Source organism: Gymnodraco acuticeps, unplaced genomic scaffold (assembly GCF_902827175.1).
Source record: "Gymnodraco acuticeps unplaced genomic scaffold, fGymAcu1.1, whole genome shotgun sequence".
NCBI classification, from domain to species: Eukaryota; Metazoa; Chordata; class Actinopteri; order Perciformes; family Bathydraconidae; genus Gymnodraco; species Gymnodraco acuticeps.
This window is the reverse complement of record NW_022989894.1, coordinates 1282509-1309842: the sequence shown is the minus strand read 5'-3', so window position 1 is coordinate 1309842 and position 27334 is coordinate 1282509. Positions and strand designations below refer to the sequence as shown.

The 27334-nt window shown below is 40.2% G+C and overlaps 1 protein-coding gene across 2 annotated transcripts in view; it reads right to left on the bottom strand.

The window, feature by feature from the left end:
* eng (endoglin) overlaps positions 1-22447 on the bottom strand; it is a 39525-nt gene extending 17078 nt beyond the window's left edge. The window contains exons 1-3 of one of the 2 annotated variants that reach the window (XM_034204635.1): positions 22332-22447; positions 21073-21248; positions 7528-7670 (exon numbers count right to left, since the gene is read on the bottom strand). In XM_034204635.1, the coding sequence (XP_034060526.1) occupies positions 7528-7670; positions 21073-21130 (201 nt within the window). In that variant the 5' untranslated portion in view covers positions 21131-21248; positions 22332-22447. The remainder of the gene's footprint in view (positions 1-7527; positions 7671-21072; positions 21249-22331) is intronic. The other variant, XM_034204639.1, reaches the window with a different exon arrangement.
* Positions 22448-27334: the final 4887 nt, after the last annotated feature.

Here is a 27334-nt window from a genome sequence, read left to right as displayed (position 1 = left end):
ACCTTGCATCAGAAAATAAATGGGAAAAAAAGGACTTATTCAAACAAAACAAATCAAAATACTTTATGAAATGTTTCAAGAACAACTTCGACTCCAAGCAATGCCTCTTGCTACTTTCACAGAATAGTAAACTGTGTTAGCACAAAGCCCGGTGTGTGGGCACATTCACGTGGGCAGTTTTGGAAACGAAAAACGCATGACAGGTTCATATTTGACTGCCCAGAATAAAATAACCATAATTTAAGCTTTTAATACAGAGTGACCCGAACTCTTGAGGCATATATCACAACAGTAATTATTATGACCTTTTCGCACAGAAAGAAAATCTGCCAATATGCTGAATTCTAGCATTTTTTTTCTGTCTAAAAGACAATATAGCTTCTTCCTAATTTGCAAACCTCCCTATTTGGCATGTGTCATTAGATGAACAGACAGAGTTGACAGAGTGGAGAGACATTTAGCTTGCAACACAAAGTTTCAACATAGTTCAGGTAAATTCTATATAAGTTTGATTCAAGTTCTGGCCTATTGCTATTGTGGGGGATGAGGCAATTATCCTTGTTTTTGCAACTGTAAAATGTCAACACATGCATCTCTCCAGAAAAAGCAATGCCAGTCAATTGAGTAAAGTTTGTAGACAGACAGGAAACTGTCTTTGCCGTCAGCCTCCGTGTTGACTCAGGCATTAATGAGGTAATACAGCTTGGTTCTATTCGTATATGCCCATGCAGTGCAAGTCAACAAGGGAAAAAGTCAAAAGCAAATAAAAAGCTATCAAAATCAATTATTAACCCGATGTGCACTTTTTATATATTTATGCTGTACTGTATGACCTTGTTGCATTCAAACTGTGGAAGACAGTGTGAAAGTACTCTGGAGTAATGATAAAATGATGAGTAAACACCTTGTAATTACATTAATAATAATGCATGTCGTGTCACTCATAATTTTCTACGGTACAGTAGGCTTATTACTAATTCATGCCTTTCGTATAACTTGAAACCCAGTATATCCTCCCACATGTGGCTGATCTTGGCTGTAGCTACATGCCGTATATAAAACACTCATGGACATCATTTAACACATAATGTAATAGCTCATTAGCCATATTATCAACTGAGGGTAATACAATGGCGATGTGATTCGGTAATCACCACCACAGTCACTCTATGAATCAGCCATAATTAACATGATCCACATGTGCGTAGGGTGAAGCTGGTACTGCTGCGTTTTATGGGTGTAAGTGGTGGCGAGTAAACCTTTTTCACTGTGGAATAATAAGCGAGTTTAGAGGAGTTTTTTCTAAGACTGACATGATTCCAATAAATCCTAGTCCTAATTACTTTTACTTCTGTAGATTGGATTAAGAGAAGAGTCATGGATTTAAAATCAGTTGAATGTGGATTGGAAATTAACAACATCTTAAAAAACTCGTGATGTCTTTTGACACTAAATACTTCAGTTTGTTTATTTGAAGGTAGATTGTTTTCAGAGCTGGGCCTGCTGGGGAGACAATGAGCATGCTGGGGAAAACAGTGTGAATCCCTTATATTAAATGCATTTACTTGCTACCTGATGTTGCCTGAGCTCCAAGAGAATTGTGATGAGCTCAGGCTTGAGCTACAGTATGAAACATGTTCAGAACAAATGAGGTCTGAAGGGACCATCAACACATTGCCTATGAGCTAAACAAAGATGCATCTGAAAGAGAAGCTTTTATACACACACACACACACACACACACACACACACACACACACACACACACACACACACACACACACACACACACACACACACACACACACACACACACACACACACACACACACACACACACACACACACACACACACACACACACACACACACACACACACACACACACACACACACACACACACACTTTTGTACAGAAGGAGTCTTGCAAGACTGCAGCTGCACCTCATAAATGTGAGTCTCTTCTTTGAAGTAAGCGAAAAACATGACATTTGTGAATGTCATACAATACTGAAGACCAGTAGTCTTGATCATCAGTTAATAAAACATGTTGCCTTGCTTGTTATTGTTGTTTAAACATTTCCATAACGACACTTGCTTTCCCGCTTAAGTAAAATGTTTTGAGTCATGAAAATATAGCTACAGTGGATCTGAAGACAGAAGGAACAGAAAACAACTGAAACCCCGATATTATCACAGATAGAGTGTAAGATTTTCAATTGTGGTGACACAATGTCTTCCCGGGAAGAACACTTTTTGTAAAACCAGGACGCGTGGCACGTACATAAAGTAAATGAATGGCATTTCCTGTGGAGTTCATTGTGCTTCAAACAGAGATAAGTCTGTGGTGCTTTCCTTAAATACTCCTTTCTAATGAGCTTCATTGTCTCTCCGTCTACTTTCCCCCCCTTCACCCTTTTGTGACTTTCATTCTGAACTCTGAATCATGACTGTTGCTGACCCTGATCACTCACCTTTCTATTTGTCTTCCTGCGCTTTCAATATACAATTGTTTTCCTATTTCAGCCTTTTTTTTTTTTTACTCGAAAGCATTTTTTTGAAGGACTTTGCTGAAGCAGTTTCCAGTTATTCTTTTGGCTCACCACCTTAACGCCAATTGGCTCCGTTGGTGTAGTTTCGGCCTTGTGCCAAGACCCTGACTACCCCACGTCACTGTGGAACATCAACGGGCAGCTCCTCCCTATGAATTCTCCTGGCTTATGCAGCCCCCTGATGCTCCCTCTATAATTCTCTGAGCGGTCAAACTGTGAGAGTCAACCGTCTCTGGCTGGTTATAAATCAGAAGGAAACACAAAAGAGATGGGAAAGAAGGTGATAAGAAAATTGAAAGGACAAAGAAAGGGGGAGGAAAGAGCAAACCTCCCATCTGACGGGACAGTTTGGCATAAGATGAAGACGCCCCTCCTGTTCTAAAAAGACAGTGTTGAGCAGATACTGTGTTAGTAAATCTTAGATACAGTGGGGCAAAAAAGTATTTAGTCAGCCAACAATTGTGCAAGTTCTCCTACTTAAAAAGATGAGAGGCCTGTAATTTTCATCCCAGGTACACTTCAATTATGAGAGACAGAATGGGGGGAAATAATCCAGGAAATCACATTGTAGGATTTTTAATGAATTAATTGGTAAATTCCTCGGTAAAATAAGTATTTGGTCACCTACAAACAAACAAGATTTCTGGCTCTCACAGACCTGTAACTTCTTCTTTAAGAGCCTCCTATGTCCTCCACGCTTTAACTGTATTAATGGCACTTGTTTGAACTCGTTATCAGTATAAAAGACACCTGTCCACAACCTCAAACAGTCACACTCCAAACTCCACTATGGCCAAGAGCTGTCAAAGGACACCAGAAACACAATTGTAGACCTGCACCAGGCTGGGAAGACTGAATCTGCAATAGGTAAGCAGCTTGGTGTGAAGAAATCAACTGTGGGAGCAATTATTAGAAGATGGAAGACATACAAGACCACTGATAATCTCCCTCGATCTGGGGCTCCACGCAAGATCTCACCCCGTGGGGTCAAAATGATCACAAGAACGGTGAGCAAAAATCCCAGAACCACACGGGGGGACCTAGTCAATGACCTGCAGAGAGCTGGGACCAAAGTAACAAAGGCTACCATCAGTAACACACTACGCCGCCAGGGACTCAAATCCTGCAGTGCCAGACGTGTCCCCCTGCTTAAGCCATGCATGTCCAGGCCCGTCTGAAATTTGCTAGAGAGCATTTAGATGATCCAGAAGAGGATTGGGAGAATGTCATATGGTCAGATGAAACCAAAATAGAACTTTTTGGTAAAAACTCAACTAGACGTGTTTGGAGGAGAAAGAATGCTGAGTTGCATCCAAAGAACACCATACCTACTGTGAAACATGGGGGTGGAAACATCATGCTTTGGGGCTGTTTTTCTGCAAAGGGACCAGGACGACTGATCCGTGTAAAGGAAAGAATGAATGGGGCCATGTATCGTGAGATTTTGAGTGACAACCTCCTTCCATCAGCAAGGGCATTGAAGATGAAACGTGGCTGGGTCTTTCAGCATGACAATGATCCCAAACACACCGCCCGGGCAACAAAGGAGTGGCTTCGTGAGAAGCATTTCAAGGTCCTGGAGTGGCCTAGCCAGTCTCCAGATCTCAACCCCATAGAAAATCTTTGGAGGGAGTTGAAAGTCCGTGTTGCCCAGCGACAGCCCCAAAACATCACTGCTCTAGAGGAGATCTGCATGGAGGAATGGGCCAAAATAAAAAAACAGTGTGAAAACCTTGTGAAGACTTACAGAAAACGTTTGACCTCTGTCATTGCCAACAAAGGGTATATAACAAAGTATTGAGATGAACTTTTGTTATTGACCAAATACTTATTTTCCACCATAATTTGCAAATAAATTCTTTAAAAATCAGACAATGTGATTTTCTGGATTTTTTTTTTCATTCTGTCTCTCATAGTTGAGGTATACCTAGGATGAACATTACAGGCCTCTCTCATCTTTTTAAGTGGGCGAACTTGCACAATTGGTGGCTAACTAAATACTTTTTTGCCCCACTGTAGATCTTATGTCCACTTTTTCATTCCATAAAACGATCACTCGTAGTCCCACAAGCGAGCAGGATATGCAAACTCTGTACAACATCCATTGCATCACACAGATCCAAAGCCAAATTCCTTTTGTGAACTCCCGAAACCCCCACACCAATGTATACTCTTTAGTAAGACAACTTAGACAACTCTAACTCCTACCTCTAATTTTTTTTTTGTATTCTCCCACATTACATCAGGCATCTGGTTTTACTCTTCAGGCCTAAAAAGATGAGAAGCATTTCCCTCTTAATAAACGTTCAATCTGTTTTGTCATCAAACAGGCTTTTTTCTTCTGATTTCCAGCCCATGCTGCAACACTGCAGTCCAATAAATGAGAATAAATACTTGGCAAAATAGTCCAACAGTCCAAATGTTAGAACTCATTTTCAAAGCAAAGCGAAGAAAGCCAAAGCTTATTTTACAGATCTTGGTTTATGTGAGGTTCACCAGTTGCATAAGAAGTCTCAACATAAAAACAAAAATTCAATTTTCTTCAATGTCAGATTAATTTTTTTCTCCCTCCTCATATAGCTTTCGAATGAGAAAGAATGGCCAGCAGAGTGAAAACAAAGAGACAATAAATAAAAGACAGTTGCTGAACACAAGTGATGTGAAAGTACTACAAGAGGAACCCTACAGTAAGTGAGAACAAACAGTAAAAGCAACCAAACAGAATACGCTGATAAATAAATGACTAATGTGAGCTGACCGACAATGTTGGACAGTGAAAAATGGAGTCTGGCACAGCAATAACAACATATAGATTACAACTTTTCTGGAGTTCCAGTCCGGTGTCATTCCCTAGCTTAAAGTTGTACCATAAAAAACCAGCAAAACACTTTCTGCAATTATGGTGTGTGATTGTTTAGCTGAAAAAGAAGTGATTGGAACACACAGCCAGACTAGCAGAGCTGGGTTGTCATAAAGTCTGTTTAGTGTCAAAAGAAAAGAAAAACTCCGGCATGGTGGGGGACCCTGTCTTGGTCGTATGTCTGGCATCTGTTAAGGGTTAGCTTGTTATTTGTCTGATAAATGTTGGACATGGAGTGAGTGTGTGTTTACATGTTGAAGTGTGGGAACATTTGATTTGTTGCATGTATTTAAGAGATTACAGTTTGTGAGCCTTAAGAGCAGTTAGCATATTAGAGAGATTTAGAGATTAGAGATTTAGCATAAGACCTTGATAACATTATCAGACTTTAGATATACACAAAAAAGGGAAAGAATGTATGCCGCAGCACCATAGATATCCTCACAAAGTCATATTTGGGATAAAAACCTGGGCCATACCAACAATGCAACCATCGCCTCATACAGATATCTGTTTGTTTCACTTGCATATGCTAAGTGGCTGTTAGCAGCTAACCTCAAACATAAGAATCAAGCTAAAGATTTCTGGTAAACTCACTTTTTTAACGCAATAGGATATGTTCACCTGTAGTCCTCTCACTGACACTTTATCAGGCAATTTATCAGATTTTCTTTTTCAAAACTGTTCACGCACAGCTGCCTTTGGAGCCAAACAAGGCTTTTTAAGGCTTGTTTTCGACATGCAGTTGTTCTCCTTAAAACAAGTAGACGTATATTATCTGTCCTTACTTCTCGCCTCTGCTGACTCCGATTAATCTCCGTGTTGTGCACACTAACCTCTCATTCTACATCTGCCATGTTTCTCCTGTCTGCCAAGCATCAGTGTCTTCCTGCCTCAGCTCATCACGTCCTACTCCCCTGCCTATCCAGCTGCTCCTTGTATGCAAGTGGTATTCCTTTATACAGAGGGGAGCTATCAGTCCATCTCTGCCAGGTCTTCCATGTTTTTTTTTTTTGACAAACCAGCTTTTATAAACCTTTTTCCACAGCAGACATTTTATTGAGTTTAGTTGTATTCAAGTGTAAGCCACAGCAGTAAGCCTTGAAAACAAAGTCCCTGAATCTCTGTCACCACTGTGAACTCAAACTGATTCCCTGTGTTTGTAACAATGATGATAGAAGGCATAAAGCACGTACAAGGTTAACACGTATGCAATGCATGGACAAGCACACTGCTTCTTCCTTTTAGGTCTGACTGGACATGACACAGTGTACTGTCCAGAGAAAAGGATGATTCATTACCAGATGATAACATACCCATGCACAGTATTGGATTTCAATGAGAAGTAGGCTGTGTTGTCAGCCTGACAGATAGCCATGGTGTTGAGTTTAACCGTTCTATGTTCTCTTGCAGTTTAGCTTTGCAATTGTCATCTGGTCTACTGAGCAGGTTTTATTTGCCTGCAGAATTGCACTGCTAAGTTAAAGTGGACCTATCATGCAAAATGCACTTTTGTACGTCTTTTATACATGAATATGTGTCCCCGGTGTGTCAGGGAACTCACCAAGTGTCACAAAACACAACCCTCTCTCTTTTCCTCCATACCCAAATCTCTAAAAACGGGGCTGCAACGGATCTGATACAGACTGATACAGATTTGAAAATAGTCTGACGTCAGGAACGAGGAGCTCCACCCATATGGGCAACTCTCCACCTATCAGGAGGAGACAGCCACAGCCATTGCCGTTGCCGTTCGAAAGCGCTGGAGACACTGTAGTACATATCCCAGGCCTGTAGGTGGCGCTGTAGTCTGCCACAAAAGCAGCGAAGAAGACTTCTCACAGATTCAGCCCTTGCAAAAACAGGGCTAAAAAAGAGCAAATGGAGCGAAATGAGGCATGGCTAAAATGCATGATCTGTTTGGTATTTTCAAAAAAAAAATTCGCATACATGTTTTATATAGGTATGGCCCTACAATATATTATTCAAATGTAGCATGATAGGTCCACTTTAAGGTACTGCTCTTTCACTAGCATAGCATCGCTTTTTTCTCTTCTTCTACTTAATTAGCTCTAGTTTCTCAGCATTTCATTTGTGTGACCTTGACATGCTTACCGAGGTGTCAAAGTTGAATTTGAGGATGTGGACCTCTGCGTTGTCCTGTCCGATGAAGCTGGTCCAACAGCCAATTAGTTCCTCAGTCACGTACACCCATGGGTTGTCATTATCCTTTATTGGATTGCACGTCTGGCTTGAGGCTGAAAGGAATTAAGTACAAATGGTTAAGCAGTGTCAGCAACATATAGTCAAGTTCAACTAAATAACCTCTTGCCTCCAACATTATCTAGTTTTGTGTGTGTCAAAGGCCAAGTACTGTGAGATTATGGCTCAATCCACAAACATCCTGTCATATTTGGATATGACCATTATTTTAAAAGATAGATGAACTCGGCAATCTTAGAGAATGCTTTTCTGAAAGGGGCTACATTTGTTATTAGTCACTTTGAAAGCTTTTCCCTGGTCTCAGAGCATGGATGTTAAATGTGAGGGTAGGACTACATTGTTTAAAAACGAATCTGCCGGTTCACGTTTATCAGGCGTGTCAGGATCCCGGGCTGCAGGCATTCATCAAGCCTGCTCACTCTGCTCTGTGCCATGAGCCTGCCGTTTAACCTGGGGATCTGTCCCTCTGGAGGCTGAATTAATCGAGCCGAGGCTGAGCGGTCATGGATGAGGTTGGGAATAAATGCCTGGCGTTTGACTCGAGCTATGTGTGTGAGTTTGTTCTATTGGGTCAGATTGAAAGAAAATATGTGCTCACTAGCCTGTCAAAAGTTGGCGGGGACAAAATATTCTCCAGCAAACTTCCTCTTTCATGAAGAAAAACAGTAAAGATTAAGTTTAAAGGGTGTCTTTTTTCAAACTCAATCAGAGATCTCTTTCCTTGCACCATGGCTGACGTCATCTTTAATCTGCAAAACCTAAAACTTCATTTTGGAATGGACTCTAATTGGATCAGTCAGAACTAATCTGTACTGCTCTTAAACCTTAGGTTGCATTTCCGCTGCATTGTACAGTTATGTTTAAAAATGACATGCCTTGTAGATTTTTTTAATACGTTTTGGATATGGATTAACAGTTATGGATAATACCTTGAATTTTGTTTTGCTACGACTTCAGTGGAGGTTAAAACATTGCAGAACAGTGATTGTGTCAGGCAACATCCTGCACGCACACTTCTAAAAAGCCAAGCTATCGTCAGTAGCAACAGTTTTTTTACGATTTAGTTGCCAAATAATAGATTCAGGGAATGTCCCACACCATGGCACTATGGCCGTCAAAGTAGAATCCCGCCTATACTGAGAGGAAACTGTCAGCAGTTAAAAATGAAAGTAAGAAAATTAGGGATGCACCGAATATTCGGCCACCGAAAATTATCGGCCGAAAATGGTTAAAAAGGCCCTTTCGGCTTTCGGCCGAAAGCGTTTTAGCACCGAAAAAATATCACCGAATGTCAGAACAGGCTTACGTTGGTAACCTAACGTGTTGTTGTGATGACGTAATAAAGACGCGGCGACCATGCTCGCGGTTGGCTCACAGGGGGGGGGGGGGGACATTGACCTTTGTCATCGAGATTGCCCTGAGCCTTTAACAAATCGTATTAAATAATCTGATGACAGACTGTAAACAGAATAGCTGAAACTTTAACAAACTAAATAACTCAGTTACCTCTAATCATTAACACATGTTTGTATCATGTAGTTAACTCCGTGTGTTGCTGCTAGCATACATAACACCTGACGTGGAAACGTTACTCCTGGATGGGGCTACAGAGCTGCTAGAAAGACGGTCGAACCCGGTACATTCCTCCGTCTGCATGCGGTGCACTTTTGCTAAATGTTTAGACAAATTGCTCGTGCTTACATGCTAAACTCTTATTGCACTTATGGTAACAAGTATTCTCCACATCGAGACAGGTAAAGTTTAACCACACCTCGGAGCGCGTTCTCTCCGCCATCTCCGCAGTGTGCTCCGCTGCATGTAGCAGCTGCGTGTGTGTAAACTGCCCCGCCCCCTCGCACACAGACGGGGGAGAGAGATCTCGTCTGATCGAAAATACATCATAGACGCATTTGTTGTCTTTGCATATTAGAAACGAGTTGGCGACACTAAGACTGCGATATAATGTTTTTAGCAATAATACATGACATATATAAATGTACTGTATGCATTCAAAAGTGCTGAATAAATGTTTTATGGACCCATAATAGTGATTATTATTTAAGTTAAGTTTTGCCATAATCATGTCTATTTCCATAATCAGGTAGCTGAACAACATTGGTAAAAAATGTATACATTATATATATATATATATATTTCTATTAATCATTTTCGGCCTTTCGGCATTCGGTTTTCGGCCAACTGTTTCCTATTTTCGGTATCGGTTTCGGCCAAGAATTTCCCATTCGGTGCACCCCTAAAGAAAATCCCCCTGAACCAAAGCGAGCTGAGTCAACTCAAGCAGAGCCATACAATGAGGAGGGGCGACATGACATTAGATAAGCATATCTTCAGTAAGATGAATATAAGCAATATACGCCCAAGCCAAGCATCTACTATGCAGGCCTCAATCACCTCAAAAACAGCTGCTGCTGAAGCATATAAGCGGGCAAGACTGATATCATAACAGAAACTAATAATTTAGTAAGCAAATGCTGCATGACATGCCGGTCCATTGACTTTTATTATATGTCTGGGTCTGTTGAGTCAGCAGGCCACAATCTCTCAGAGAGGAGATGGGGAGTAAAGAAAAGTGGAATGAGAAAGAAAAGTGGAATCGAGAGGAAAGGGTTAAAAGGAAATTGCAAAGTTTGAAAGGTCAACAGGATGTGCCTTATTTAGAAGCAGCATGAATCAAAGACCCTGGTTACTGCACTCTCATCACAAGTGGTGGAGGAGAATTGAGATAGGGATGGAAAGTAATGAAAGTAATGAATGCATCAAAACACTGCTAGTAAACCCACAGTTAGAACATGTTTCATAATCAGCCCTTTCTCTGCTTATTGTTGTCCCCACAATGAAATTGGGTTGCTATTATGGTCAATTATTAACCACAATATCTCTGATGGAAAAAGAGCAGCGGATGAGATATGATTTTATTGATCAGAGTTATATCTAATGGTTCTTATTGTTGGAATAATAGGTCTATTGTTTGTGTCCAATTAAAATCTATTTTTCTCCCCATTTTCTGTGGAAGTAACAGATCTTACCACTGCCCTTTATTACTAAAATGAAAGACAGTAGGATTTAGGTGGTCTGTGTCATGCCTGGAACATTGTCTTCTCTGTTTCTTAGCCTGCTCAGCTTTGGACTGCAGCTTTTCTAGCAAATCAAGATGGAGAGCCATCCTCACTCCCTTGGCATCTCGCTTTCCCTCCCTCACTGCATAGGTCAAGGCTGGTTTCCTGTTATTCTGGCCCTCTGTGCTAATGTCTGTTGCTCAATATCCACATCCATAAAGTAATTTCTCTCTTGTTCTGCTGTGACAGAGTCAACGGCCCATGACTGTCGCCCAGGAGGTCTTGGTATAAATCACTCCGACTGTGCAAAACGGTGCACCAGCATGTGTGTTTGAGTGTGTTTGAGTGTGTGTGTGTGTGTGTGTGTGTGTGTGTGTGTGTGTGTGTGTGTGTGTGTGTGTGCATGCGCATGTGCCACTGGTCTATTTTTGTATGAGTCACCGTAGGATATGAAGAACATTCATTTCGCCCTCTTGACCCCGGAAATGCCAATGGCTTCGCTAAGCGGTTTGCTGGTAAATGAGGTAGAGAAGAGCCATTCCATTCCATGTCTTCTTCATCTACTTATATCAGTCCCCCCCCATTTCCCATTCCATGAGAAGACATGTTTATAGATGATGATGATTTCCATTTAGATGTAAGGAATGAGGGGGAGTAGAAAACATCAGGGACATAATGGAGGACAGAAAATTTACTCAATTCATGAAAAGTGCTTATAATCACATTTGTTTGCTTTAATACTTCACGCCGATTCCACTTAAATAGATAATGAATTTCAATGTCTGAGTAAACTTAAGAGAATTACCGTATTAACAACACTATATGGCCGAATTCCAGAGTTAATGGGCACTTTTATTTAACTGGAAACATATTAGAGAAAACTGCTCAAATGCTTATAAAATTAACGAGTGTGCAGCCAAAATAAATGACGGCCAATTTGCCGTTGGTGCCGCAGCTTTTGGGGAAATCTAATTTTGTCAGACTGTGCCAGTATCTGAGAACATTGAATAACTTACAATATGATACTTTTATTTCCCAAGCATTCTCCCGGTTGTCTGCAGCGCTCTGGAGCCACAGCTAACGAGGAGAACACAATCTGCCAGTTAGTAACGTCACATGTCTAGGGACTATCTGCTCTGTCTTCCCTAACCTCCAGGGCATTCCAGAAAAGATAGGAGACTAGTTCACCAAATCACAGACATCCGTTTTCCATGTGTTCAATCGTGCATAGTACCATTTAGGCTGCACCACTACTGTGACCATTTTAGGGCATCTCAGTATCAACTTGAAATGTACTTTGATTATTTTCAAACTGTCTATAAACTTAATTTGTTAAATTGAGCTCCACATACTGCAAAAGCTTCATGTTGACATACAATGTCAGTTTTAGTTTTTCTTCATCAGCTTCACTTTTAATTTCTTTATTAGCTACAAATGTTAAGTGGTGTTTGTGAATGCGTTCAAAAATGTTTTAAAGTTGGCTGCAGCAAATTACATTATATTGTTTCAAATAGTCTAATAAATATGTTTTCATACTGTGAGGCAATAGCGAGGCCAAATAAGCATTGTATGGACTATGTTAACAGTATGTTGATAACAAAAGACCCATCACACCAAAATTATGAGTTTTCCCTTACTGTAAGTGGAAATAAAATGGAGAGCTGCAAGTAAACAACCTCGAGTGGTTGAGAAGGAAGTGGTCACACAAGGCAATAAGCGAAGAGGATAAATGGTTCCTGTTCCACTCATTTACATAAGCACCATGCAAGCCAGTTTTACATGAACAAATTAGACACATAATTGAGAAGTCACAGCACATGTCCTGAAAATGTCACTGTGGCTCCTGACTGACTAACTGCATACAAAGTACAAACACAGTTCCCTTTTCTCTGGTACTGTATCTGACAGACTACATTCTCACTTCCTGTGTTGGACATATTATAGAGTGTCAGCATGTTATTGGTCAGCAGAAATGAAAATGACCCTTCATTTTAAATGACAGAACTAGGGTAATAGGGGTTAAAAACCGAACAAAACAAGAAGACACTTCCAGGAAAAAAGAAATCTTTAATGACAACAAGAATAGCTAACAGATGTTTTGCTGTCATTTGATAGGGTTCTTTTTTCGAAAAACAGCATACTTAAAAATGTTAGATTTGGTAGAAATGTTGTGCAAGGTTTTTTGTTAGTGTGGTTTCTATTAGCTGGCTTCTTCAGCCTGTAAATGAAAGATCTGTGATGCCCGTCTGTAACACTGTTGCCTCAGCTTTGAGCATCTATGCTGAGCCGGCATTGCAGAGTACTGACAGGCAGTGATGAGGCCTTGAATTAAAAATGTCCATCACACCTCAACTAAATGTTGATTTAGATTCAAGGGATTGAGTACCTACGGGCCAAATAACAAGCTGCGTTTTCACTCACCTAGGGCGAGCAAGTAGGCAGATTTGATTACATGCCCTGTCTTTCATGCCTTCCCTCATTAAAAGTCACTGTGGACAAAAAACATCAGCTACTTGCCATGAAAAAAGAAAGAGCTTGAAGCTACAGTCCATGGCGGGATTTGAAAGAAAAAAAGGGGGAGGGCTGGAGGGGAAACCCTGGAAGCAGACGACGTCAAGACCAACTGTCTTCCTCGGTCCCTTTGGGATAAAGTAATCTGTTTGCGTACAGGGTCGGGCGACAAAGTCATGATAGAAAAGGGGGAGGGAGGGGTCAACAGTCCCATCAGAGTTAGTCAGAGGAGGACAGCAGAGCTTCAAGGCTGGCTAAAGTCTCTCTCTAAACCCCCCCCCCCCACACACACACACACACCTATTGTCCCAGAGATTCCGCAACTGCAGATGGAGGCCTGACCATCCACAGGAAGGTAAACAAGCCCTTATCAGTGCTCTGCAGGGGCCAGTACTGTCCCCTGGCCTCTCAACCCTGCATACTACACATTACACACTCCATATACACACAAGCTTCCTGACCATCTCACCTCCCTCTCCCAAAGTGCTGAATTTCTGTCCAAAAAAAATGTGGTGATTAGTCTAGTCACTTTAATGGCTTAAGGCATTTCTGTGTGCCAAGTCTTGCGTCCAATGTTTGCTGAAGAGGAACTGAGGATGTGAAAGCAGGTCTGGAGACAGCCTGTCTTCACACTAGCTCTGTTTACACCTCTGGGAGCCATTCGCCCGTTGTCTCATCGTTGTCGGAAGCTGGTGGAACAACAAGTCCAACAGTGGCGTATAGGAAGGTCTATGGCTCACTTCCTCCCTTTTTCCCTAGCTAACTGAATACCCTGTCTGATGCTCGTAATTACCCATTCTATATTATTTAAAAGCAGATACATTTGAGAGGATGGATTGTGGTTCTTTGTAAGCAAGTAGCAGCTTCAGGCATGAAACATTTTCCATCATTTTTATGTTGATGCTCAAATATACTCTTAGGTGATTTGTTATATTCCACACACCATCAGTTAATGTGTGTTTCCCATTCATTTATATGGTTATTTTTTTCCCAGCATACATTGAAAAAAGCACTAGCAAAACACAATTAATCATCTCAGTGTTAATTGGTGGATAGACAGACTAATTTATAAAGTTTCATGCTAACTGAGTGCACCCAAAGCAGATTGAAGCTTTAGAGATTCATTGCACAGTGGATGCTCCCAATCATTCAAGATTGATGTAGCTTTGCACAACATATGCTTCGCGGAGAACCAACATAGATTAGCACGTTTTTCTTGACTGATTTTCGCCAGTAAATATTAATGCTTTCCGATACGAGGGTAGCATAGCAATGAAGGTTCTGTTATTTATTGAACATATTTAAAGTGGGTGAAGTCAATGGAACAATTGAGGACTCAAGCGTAGATGAGAGAAAAAAAACAAGAAACCTCTAATGTGCAATATACAGGTTTAGAGAGGCTAACACATCGACACCTCTTTTAATATGCCCTCACAAGACTTGCAATGATTGGTTGAGAAACCATTTTTTATATTTTCTCTTTAATTGAAACGCATATATTTACATTTCTGGTCACCGAAAATCCTATTGGGCTTTTAAGTACATGGAACGTTTTTGAATTATCCCAAAAAGATCTGCGACAGCTTCAAGTTTATGATTTCAATTTCACTATTTAACTGATGTAAGTGTCTGGACTAGGGAGAGCTATTTGACGAATATAAAATGTTTCATTCCCGAGGCCTGTGTGAGAAGATTATTAAGTATCCCGAGTTTGACTGTTTGATTTGTTGTATTTACAGTATATGAGGAGATTAAAATAATCTGTCAGATGTCTTAAGGCTTATTCATTGAGTCACATTGTCCGCTTTCTAACGTTTCACAGAAATAGGAGCTCAAGAAAAATCCAGGGTTGATAGCCTCATCACATCAAACATACACACACTGCGCACACACACAGTCGGACATCAGAGAGAGATTTCAGCTCCCAAAATACAGACTGACCGGTGTGGCACCTGAATCAACAGGAAAACGAACCCCCCTCCCCTCCATTGCTTGAATCAAGAGGTTCTGCCATTATTCAACACTCAACTGCACGGGCCACTTTTCAAATCCAAGCGTCGAAAAGGCTATTTTGGGTTTTTTGAAAATATCATTCTCTTAAGGCCTGGAGAAAAGTTCACCCAACACATGTCATGAAGCATTTGAGCTGACATTTTAGCTGAGAACATTTTCTTCATAGCTTTTCTGTCAGGGAAAGATTAAGGGTCTGAATCTGCCCAGCATAGTCTCCTCATTAATTAAAGTCACTGGTGAATAAAGTTTCATTGGAATAAAAACACACAGTTTGATATAAAATACTTTCTTGTTCTGCCAGGATGCCCTTTGAGAACCTTTGACCCTCGAAGTCATAGGTGAGTTAGCTGATTCAATAGTTTTCCCTCCAAATTCAGTCCAGGTACATTTCCTGTGTTTGTGCAGACCCTGGGGTTGCCCCTCGGTAGACAGACGTAGAGATTAGAGTACATAATGCCAGGCCTTATCTGCGCAGACAGCAGGCATGTTGATATGAGCATAAGTGGTCGCCATGCTGACGAGGCGTTTATCTTGCCCACTACTAATGAGCCATTCAGCGCTCATGGAACTGCATAATGAAAAGCAGTGGGACGCCGGGCACAAGACCTTGTAGTCACACAGTGATGATGTCCAATTAAGAGATACAGCAAAAAGCTATTATTATTATTATTATTATCTATAATGATCAAGATTATACATTTAAAATATGTGTCTTACCTTTAAGAACTATTGAGAAGGAGGTATGACTATTTAAGCAATGCCATTTATATCAAGAAGGTCTTTATTCAGATACATAAGGTAAAGACCAGACACTATAAAAAAGGTAAAAAAATGGGTTAAGTCCACTGTTTAACACAATTTAGAGAAACTAAAGTTCTCTCACAACAAAGACAGCATGATATGTTTGTGGAAGAGGTTCCAACACTGGAACAAATGGCCCCTTGGCATCTTCTATCATTGTCACTTAAACCCAAAAAAATGCCATTCATCTGTATTTATTTATTTTAGCCTACAACTAATGTCATTACTTATGTGCAACGCTGCAGCTAGAACCATCTTGATCAAAGTCAAGTGTTAGCTGGTGAGAATGATGTGGGAACAAACAGCAGAGAGGAACATGGTGTTAGCGAGGCTCCCTCACACTGCATTCTGTTTTCAAACAGAGGAAAAGCAAGGCAGTCAGAAATGGATTGTTATTTGGGAGGGGCATAACATTGAAGGAGATTGAAATCGGTCTGAGGCAGCGACAAGTGGTCGCGTCTCCCTGCCACCCAGTCTGACTGCAGGCAGAGCTGGCTCACTACAGTAAAACAGGGGAAGTGGACTGTTTTGACTCAACGCCATTTTTAACATGACGTGTTTTTCCTTTTTTGGCTCCCAGCTTATTCTTCTACAGCCTGCTTTCCGAGAAACCCTTTATTCTTAAATCACTGACACCCTATTTCCGTTAAATAACAAATGTTTTCCTTTTAAATGTATTATTCTTAATCTTTAGTGTTAGTCAAAGTGTTTTATTTTCTGACTTTGACTGGGTCTCCATATCTCTCAGTATTTATCTCGGTCTGGTCCTTTTTGATTATCTGTGTTTTTTTAATCCCCTATTTTCTTTCATTTTCCCCACATCTTCCCTCTGAACCACTTATCTGCTATTTGACACTCAGATACATGTGACCCCCCACTCCCCTACTGTCTCCATGACTCACTCTTCATGAATTATGTTATCTCTGTTTGTCTATCTGTCTGTCTCACTCCCTTTCCCCCTTTATGAATTATTTTCAGAGAACCTCCCCTCCTTCTCCCGCGGCTTGCCAATCACTTTTGTGCTTTTCCTTCAGCCCATAGAGGGAGACTCCGCTGGTTAACATGCTTGATGCCTGGCTCCTGCTGGGAAACTTGTTGCAGAACGGGGATTATTCAACACTACTTCCCCACCAGGAAACGCCAGGCACATAATGGATCAAATCACTAAATACAAAGACTTCAGTCAGACGCATAGATAATTGTTTATGTCGGAATGCTTCAGCCGGCCAAAGTGGTAGAGGTATTGGTATAAGCGATTATGAAGTGGTCTATTAATAAAAAATAACTCCCATTTAATAAGCAACTAGGCAGAGAAAATGTAAAAGCTCCCATGTTTGATGTACTTGGAAAAGGTCCAACAGCCTAGTAACGCTAGCTAGGGAAAACACATAAATGCTAAAGTTATAGGATTAAAAAGCCTCATAAAAAGGACAACTTCACACAAGAGGATCAGTATATATTTCAAGCACGAGATAAAAAACACTGTTGAGTTGTATTATGGGAAATGTTGCCATTTTTGTGGCAGTTGAACCATGAACACAAACTAAAAGTCAGTATATCACGGCTTCTGCTGCTCCAGTTTTGACAGTTTTTAAAACGTTCCTCCAAATAAATGAATGAAAAAAACGGAATCACTACAGTAACTCTCTAAAGGTTTGTAAACATGTGTTTATAGGTACATTTTGTACTTTGCCCGTACTTTGCCAAATTAAATACATTTACTTTTCAAAAATAGTTGCAAGAAAATTGCAAGTACCTGGTAGCAGTGCACAAACAAACTGAAATATAATAAGATGAACCAAAGACATCCAACAGTAAATGAAAACAGGCAATAAAGTGTGAAATCTTTGGAGAAATGGTAAGCATTTAGCATGTTTTATTAAAAAAGAAAGGACTCTGACCAAAACATAGAGGGGGAAATCATTCAGCTATTGCAAAGGCATCAACGCCTGTATGATCTTGGCACAAATAAATACCCCAGTTAAATAACTGGAGGGATTTAGACGAATTGTGGCACCACATGCACTCGGAGATAAACCCATAGGCTGGACCATGTAAGGCCTTCAAAACAAAAAATATGAAACACAATTAACCTCACAGGGAGGCAGTGCAGTGAAGCTAAGACCAGCGTGATGTTGTCTGTTTTATTGGAGCTTGACAGGAGCCTGTCCACAGATTATGGATAAGCTGCAGACAAGAAAGAGAGGCCTGAATGATCCCAGCATATAGGGAGTTTTAATAATGAAGGTGTGAGGTGAAAGCAAGGTTGGTCTTCTCTGGGTTTGAGAGAGATAGATAGGCAGCGGGTGATTTTAAAAGTAATCGGAGCAGATGAAAACAGGAGGAGTACCGTCGAAATTAGGATATCGCTGAAGGAACCATCCAGCAATTTCCATCAAAATTGGATAATTGGTCAGATAGTTCAGGAGATAGTTTATCTGGGGCTGCAGCAGTACTGTTATTCCCATTATTTGGTATTAGGACCACTAAACTACATTTCAAATTAATAAAACTTTCACTATCACTAACAAACTATTGCCGACATAGTGTTACAATTGCAAAACACCAATTTCCCTTAAATGGCCAGTCATTAGCATTCGTCTACAAATGCATGATAACAGAACTCAGGCCAGGGGGGTACACTAAGAAAGTATTAAAGTTGGCAGTTTCAGGAACTAGAGAGTACATCTGGTGTCAGACTTAGACATTATCCTCTGGCTTTACTGGGTCACTTGGCTTGGTTATGCATCTATATAATTAGATTTACAGTTGATATGACCAAGAAATGATTGGGTAACTTAAACTGTGAATGCAATAGCTGCTGTACATTACAACCAGTCTTCAGACGAACAAGTTTGATATTAAGGACCTGAAAGAGAGTTAAACATATAAAATGTTAGCTAAAGCAAAATTGAGCTCAAGTAATATTCCATATCCAATCGCCTGCAACTGACCCGGAGTGTCTTGGGATTTGTTGCAGGCTGCAGACTACTTCTTCAGAGGGATGTGTGTATCTGCTCCCACATTGACTTGACTACACAGACCTCAATTCCCAGGAAATATTGCTGTATAGATGCGGTTTTGCTTTGCTCAGTCGAGGAATGTGCCAATTTGATTCAGTATGGAATATACTTTGGGTCACACCTGATGTTCTCGCATCATTTATTCAACAACAACATACCAATAAGCCTAGGAGACAATATCGGAGAAAATGACAAATCAATAAGACAATACTGGACTATATAATGAGAAATAAACAACGCCTGAGATATAGGAACTCAACGTGTCATACTAATGTTTTTATTAAAAGCTTCAACATTCAGCACACGGGGTCAGTGTACCCTTCTGTCTGAGAACAGCGTCACAGCTCCCTCTGGGACTTCTCCTCAAGCTGCTGTAGCCCAAAAAACAAGAGGAGAGATAAAATTGTAGGAAACTCTTTCAAGAGAGAAATAAAATGTTAGAGATTTGGGGACAATTTGTCACAGAGGCAATTAAGGCTGGGCTAAACAGCTCCTCGCAGACTCCACCAGCAGACGGAGAGACTGATCCCCCGCGGTGTGAGCTACACGGGGTCAACTCTACGCAGGTCTTCCAGTTGGCCATAAAAATACCTCTGTATCCCTGCCACCGGCACCCCTGCTGAGGGGGTGTTTAGCACTTGTGGCAATACTGTGATTTGTCATACAGTAGGTCAGCTCTGAGGGCAGATTCAGTAAACAGGCTTGTTTTCCTGGCACATAATCTTCACAGTGATGTATGCTGCCAGCGGCAATTTGCCTTATTTAAAAAGCAAGTTGGAAATGGCAGCTTATTTTGCTGTTGTATGATTACAGATACAGAGCATGAAAACATTTCATTGAGCGCTGAACTCTCTGTTTCACCTTCAAGTCCATCACTGAAAAGTTCATGCGGACAACCTCATTTTCTGACAGTTCATGTCAAACTATATTGCATTACATCAGTCTGAGGGGGGTTGTATTGTACATGTACAATCAGCTATTAAAAAGCAGCTTGTAACAGAGTTTTGTAGTTTTAACATGTCAAAGACAGTCTAGTCCAACATTTTTCTGAAAAGTACTACTATCAGATTCATACGGATGAAAAGACCAGTAAATCTCTTTAGATTTAAAACTGTATATCTACTGGGAAATAAATATATATTCATAACGAAAACAAACTGCACTTTGACATTGTCTTTTTTTTATACCAGATCTGGACATTTGGAACTGATATTGAATCACAAAATGAAATAATAAATCTAAAACAAATAAATAAACCAGCATTGTTTTATTAATTGAAAGCCAGGTAGCCCCTGAAACGCCAGATTGCCGCAGGGAAGAGAGATCCAAACATCCCAAAGCAGCTCTGCAGAGCACTGGCGTAAGGCTGGATTATGGCCGGAGGGCACATGGAGGGTTTCAGATCCCTTTGCCACCTTGTAGGGATTACATGTTTGAATTTGATATGGGCAGCCACAGGCAACCAGTGGAGGTAGTGTTAGAGGGAGGCCAACTGAGGAGGATCACATAGAATCCAAAATCAGCCCACATGTTTGCTTTCTTCTTGTGCCTGTGCGGTCTTACAATAAAATATTCTTTCTTCACTTAAACCTGAACAACAACACAAACAAGTGCAGTGATGACAGTGGTTCAGTAGTTGAAATGATACTGTTTGGAGTTACATATCTTTTAAATGTAGCTATTGTGTAATACTTAAGACTGTATACTACATGATCTCTTAGTTATTGTAAGAAAAAAAACATAATTCAAGCCCAAACTTCACTAGTACTATGTTGCACACGACTTCCCTCTACACCACCAACAGCATTGCAAACCCTTTTCTCTTCAGAAACACAGCAGAGTACAATTATATTACATTAGAATTTTTGTTGACAGAAATAAGCCTTGGAGACTCCAAATACAGTGGCCTGATGTCTAAGGTTATAGACTATTCAAAAAGAGTATATTAGCATGAAACCCAGTTACACAACAGCTGAGCACTGAACACACTGAATATCAGTTGGTACACTTACCAGAGGCTGCAGCAGAGATGCACAGAAGCAGGGCAAACAGCACCACGTGACCCTCCATCTCTGTTTAGTTTAAGTTGGAGCTGTTGGTAGAAGCGGAGTCTCTGGGGTGTGAAGATGCTCGAGCAGAGGTTGAAGTGTCCTTGTCTGCAGAGGCAGAGCAGAAGTGACAGTGTCAGCTGTGGTGGCAGACAATACCAAGCATTAAAATGTGAAAAGGTGGAGAAAAATAAGCCGGGAATCAATAAGGAAATGTGATGGTTGATAAGGATGTGACAAACTGCCAATCTCATACTCAGCGTACAATATTAAAATACAAGTATTGTATGCAAATCTGTATCCTGTTGTTCAAGACTGTCATGAAAAGGATAAAACACACATGCTGATAAACCATTTGTGTGGTCATAAGAACATGAACATTTAAAGTGCAGTTTACCACATCTAATAGAATATGTGATTTATTGCCAGCTCCATGGAACAAAATGATTGAGAACACAAAGGGCATTAGTCATTACATTTACACAACCTATTCATCACTGACAGTAAGGGAAATGATGCTCAAATGTCTTAAATTCCTCCAGTGGGATGACAGGATTTTCCTCCTGAGACAATATTTCTGTCCGCCTTCCTGGTGCACAATGAGGGTCTGAACCTAAGGGTTATCTGGTGGTCACTCACTTCTGGTCGACCCCGTTTCAGGAAGCAACCCTGCATCGCTTTCTTTAAATAATATCACAATGCCTAGATCAGATAAGAGGGGAGACTGCTCTGGTTATATGATTCATATAGAGGGAAAGGAAGAGCCTGTGTAAACTGTTTATGTAATTCCAAAGGAAAACGGTCACGTTATTTCCCCGCACTACTTTTGCCAAAACTGAGGTCTTAAACTAGCAACTTTATCACTAAAACTGTACTTAAAAATCAATAAAGTAGGTTTTGTTGGCGAAACAAGCAATTGAGTCCACAACTTAACTCATAATAATGGAATTAATAAGGCAAAACAGAAAGGTAAATATTCCAAATATACGACTATCAGCGTTTTTGGACATAACTCCGTGTTTTCAAAACTTTGTGAAGTAGCACTTCCCACCGTAATGTGAGCTAATCATTTCAAAACAGATTTAACAGGGACTGGTCGAGGATGGAGGAAAGAGCATGGCTAAATTACTGCTCTCTATCCTATCAGGAAAAGAACATAGACTTTATAGACGTAGACTTCACATCCCCGTGGAAATACAAAAGTTATGAATCACAAAACTTACTTTTTAGGCAGGGTGGCTGTCTTGAATTAGGTATGCTTTATAATCCACGCGCGAGGATGTGGCCGGTGTAACGAAGTCAGGACTTTCCAAACTTTGTGAGCTGCGGGGCGGTGCACAATGACTTTTGTAGCCCTCCCACCGGCCTTTTTTTCCCTTTTCCTAGTAAGTGCTGCCCTGTGCTCCCCCTCCCTGACATCGCATTCTTTAATGTAGTCAACACACCAATATATTAAAAACTGGTGTTAATATAACCAATTTTGCAGAGGAGGGTAAAGTAGCCTACTCTCAGATCTTGTACTCAAGTAAAAGTAGAAGAACAAGAGTGTAGGAATACTCTTGTCCTGCAATCAAAATGTTACTCAAGTAAAAGTAGAAAAGTATTAGCATCAAAATGTACTTAAAGTAGGCTACCAAAAGTAAAAGTACTTATCATGCAGATCAGCCCATTTCAGAATAATATATATCATATGTTTTGATTATAAATATTGATACATCAAAGCTGGTAAAGCTGGAACTAGTTGTAATTACTTTGTATACTGCAGGGTTGTGAATTTACTCCAGGAGTAACTAAAGTGTTATTTAAGTGTGTTTATATTTCATATCATTAATCAAAATCTGTAAAGTAAGTAAAGGAAAATTTAGTGGAGTAAAAGTGCACGATTTACCTTTTAATTGTAGTGAAGTAGAAGTACAAAGTAGTAAAAAAGTGCAATACTCAAGTTAAGTACAAGTACCTCAAAACTGTACTTAAGTACAGTACTTTAGTAAATGTACGTATTACTTAACATTACTGCAATTTTGGGATTGTATAGCACTGTCTCTTTACTTTTAAGTGCTTCAATTATTTATATTTGGTAGCCTTACATTCTAATTGTTGTATTTTATCACAGAAGTGTCTATACTATTCTGATGTATGTCTACCTTTACCATTACTTGTCTTCAAACTCAGTCTCACTGTGATATTGAAATACCTGTCAACATAACACTAGAAGGAGCTGTGTGTAAGATAAAGTGGCATCTACAGTAGCTGCAAGGTTGCATATTGAAACCAAATGAATGCTCACCCTTCCCTGATGGTAATAATGGTTACAGTTAAAATATTTATAATTCCTGTGGGTTCCACAGAATACATTCGCATGTGGAACATTGTGTGGATTATCATCAGAATTTTAAGACAAAGTATGACTAAATACCTTGGTTTTGTAAGTGAACGTATTACTGGATTTTACTTGCACCATCATGTCACTTGCACTATTTCTGTTGTGTGTTTTATTTCTTTATGGATCAGTTTTATTTATGTGGAATAAAACATTTTATAGCCAACAACTACACTGAAGCGGTTGTACATATGACAATATAACATTTAAATCTTGAATCTTGAAAAACTATGCTACTATAGAAGGTTGGAGCCACACATAATAGCCTTAGACATTTCTGTATTCACTTTAACCTCAGTATATATGTCACTTGTATTGTAAACGTTACAATCTGCTGAACAATGAGTTAAAACCATATAGCTTCTCTTATATAGGAACATAACGTACCTCACAGTATATCCCGCTATGCTACTTTGTGAGGGAAAAAATCTGGAACAAAGCGTAGACACAACATCCTTTCTGTAATGAACAGACTCAGAGGAGACATCATTCCATCGTATGAACTCTCAACACAAAGTCTCTTGGCAAAACAGAGCCGTGTGCTACAAAAGCATTTTGAACAATTACAAAAACACAATTCTCAAACGGCAACTCTGTTAATTTGTCTCTTTTTGCTCCAAGAGATGTGCTGTACTTATTGAGAACAAAACTGGAACACAGCAGGAGAGCAGAAGCTCTGTCTCTCTCCTCATCCATTCTCTCTTCCATTCAGTAGAAAAACCAGTCAAGCTATTTTCAGTTCTATGTGCTCCTAATCCGCATATTTGAAGAAAAGAAAAGTCGAAAGGACTGTTTGAAGTGAAGCACATCTCCTTTTAAGATACTGTTGAAAGGATTTATCTGCCTGAACAATTGAAAATGGTGCTTAATATGAACTAGAACTTTAGACTTTTAACAAGACTAATTTATTGATGATTGCAGATCAAAAGCAGTCGATAACGTATTGTATTAATTGACATGTTAGAGTGCTGAAATCCCATAGTGTATTGACAACAGTTATTTATAGAGCCCTGTTTTCTGAGACTAGTTGATGATTTGCGCATTGACTCTGTGAAACTGCCTTAACCTTGTTCCTTTAGGCAGCACAAACAAAGGAATTACATGGTTTACTACAATTTGACTCTGTGTTACTTAAATAATTGCAATCCTCCAGCAGTCAACATGACTCTGATTTAGTTTCTGAGGCATATGTCACAGTTGGCATTCATTTAAAGTATTTAATCACATCAGAGGCTGGCCCAAGGACACTTCTGCAGTAGCACTCTCCTTCAATGGCTTTCCTTTTTATTAGAGCCTGCCCCCTACTCCCCACCCCCACCCATGAGTAGTGTTTCAATAACAGGAAACAATCGGCCATCGTCTTTCATCACAGGTTGACGTTGGTTCCCGCATGGTGCCACTGGGTCTCTGCAGTGCCAGCCCTCTGCAGTCTATGGCAGAGGAGAGAGGGGATAAAGTGTCTGCGCCAGCCTGCTTGTTTGCTTATCGTCCTCCAAGGGGGGATCTGACGCATTCACTTGAAGCGGTAATATCCAAGAGTGATACTATGAAAGGCCTGTCAGCCTTAAACACTCTCTCAATGTACATCTACATACCATAGGGCTGCTATTTGAAAGGGCATTCATTTAAGAAGCATCCCATTTGTAAAATAATTTCTCAATTATTAATAGAACTTTAACTAAGTGCAGTTAGGATTCAGTAATCAGTGAGTGGTTAATTTGACATTAGAGCAACAACGCCGCATGTAATTGTCTGTGACAGTCGAAAAAAGGATTATTTCTCAGCAAACTGGGCATATTTTAATCTGTGAATGTCCCCATATCACCCTTGGATGGAGTGAGGATTCCCAATACACAACTCATCAAGTTATTTATGGCTTTGCTTTTATCTGACAACAGAAACAAAAGTATCATGTATGCATAATGTATACGTAATCTATGTGACAACAAGCTTTGATTTTTTTTCTTGAGCTGCCACGCGCCACAGTTCATTTTCCATCTGATTAGTTTTATTATTAGCAACCTAATTTAAAAGTGACAATTTTAGGTGATACCAAACCTGTGTGTTATATTCATGGCTGATTTCACCTTGCTGTCCTTGAAATAATGTCAGACACTGCGGCTCCTGTATGTCAACTATTATATAGCACCCACTATTTTCAGGTCCATCTGCCTTGCTGGGAGCATTTGGGGTAATTGTTGTTAAATTACTGTTCATGTTTTATTGTTATATGGTTCTGTGATACAACTCTTTCTGTTTGTTCATAACTTGTTTTCCATTATGTTACTCCATCTTTATTTTGTATCAGTAAAGCACTTTGAGCTGAATCTTGCATGAAAGGTGCTATTTAAATAAAGTGTATTATTATTACTACATTATAAAAAAAATGATGTTTGATTACCGTATTTTTATTATCATAAATATTGCTAATATGAATATTATATTGATACTAAAGTTACATCACATGCATCATATGTATTCTTACTAATCACCATATTTTGCTTTCTCTCCGCCACACATCCAACACACACACACACACACACTACAATGTACCCTACCTAATCTCCTCTCACACATATCATCATAGTGACTGAAATGTTTATCTAAGTCTATCGTCATTAACCTTATTATTATACGTGTCCTTCCTTCATTTATGTCCAGTTATTTCACCATATGAAAAATATAAAAACTAGGTTGTGATCCCTGAACTGCAGGACTGGAGGTTAAGCCCACACATGGTGAACCATCAGCTCATGGTTTCCTCTCTTCCTCAACATGTGTCCCTTTCTTTCTCTATCTGCTGTACGTGATAAGTAGCACTGCCACCTACATTTCCCCCCTTTGTTTCGTACCTTTATGCATTCCTAGCATTCAGGCAGTATCCTCGATGGCTGTATGAAAGTGCTCACAGGCGCCTTTTCTTGATGGACTTTCCGATGGACACATCCTGTCCCCCTTCAGAAGCCGTTTTCCTCTTCCTCATCCCCACAGCGCAGTCAGATCTCTCCTTGGAGGGTAGCCCGGATACCTGCTGTGGTGTTTGCTTGGCCAGCTGGAAGTGTCTGTGTGCGTGTGTGTGTGTGTGTGTGTGTGTGTGTGTGTGTGTGTGTGTGTGTGTGTGTGTGTGTGTGTGTGTGTGTGTGTGTGTGTGTGTGTGTGTGTGTGTGTGTGTGTGTGTGTGTGTGTGTGTGTGTGTGTGTGTGTGTGTGTGTGTGTGTGTGTGTGTGTGTGTGTGTGTGTGTGTGTGTTGTGTGTGTGTGTGTGTGTGTGTGTGTGTGAGGAAGGTGAGAGGGAGAGGAAGACCTTTGGCTTTGGGTCATCATGGGCTCAAAGGAAAAGTTATGATAACAGTGGTGAGCTGTAGCTGAAGCAGTGTGTCCTGTATCCTGTTGTGTCTACATTCTCCAGCACCTTGACCATGTCTGAATGGAATGTGTTTCCTTTTTTTCAAACATGATGCATTGTCAAAGTCCCTTGCTAATATGTGTGTGTCTATGTTTTTCCAGGATAACTCAAAATCAATCAAGGGGTGAACATAGTCAACGTGACGTTATCCATTGGTTTCTGGACTTTTGGCCATTGACAAAGCACATGCTGCTTTATTGTATATTTAACTCTAAGTGTAACCATCATTTAAGAAGTTGTCATTATGCTGTTTTGTAAATGTCTGGCGATTAAGACAATAAGATTGTCGGGAAAATATTTACTGAGTTACTAAATCCAGTGGGAATTTCCATCATTTCCTCATAGACTATCATTCAATCTGATTTATTTTTGCAACCAGTGTCCCCTGCTGGCCATTAGAAAGAATGCAGGTTTAAAGCGCTTTCATATTGGCTTCATCTT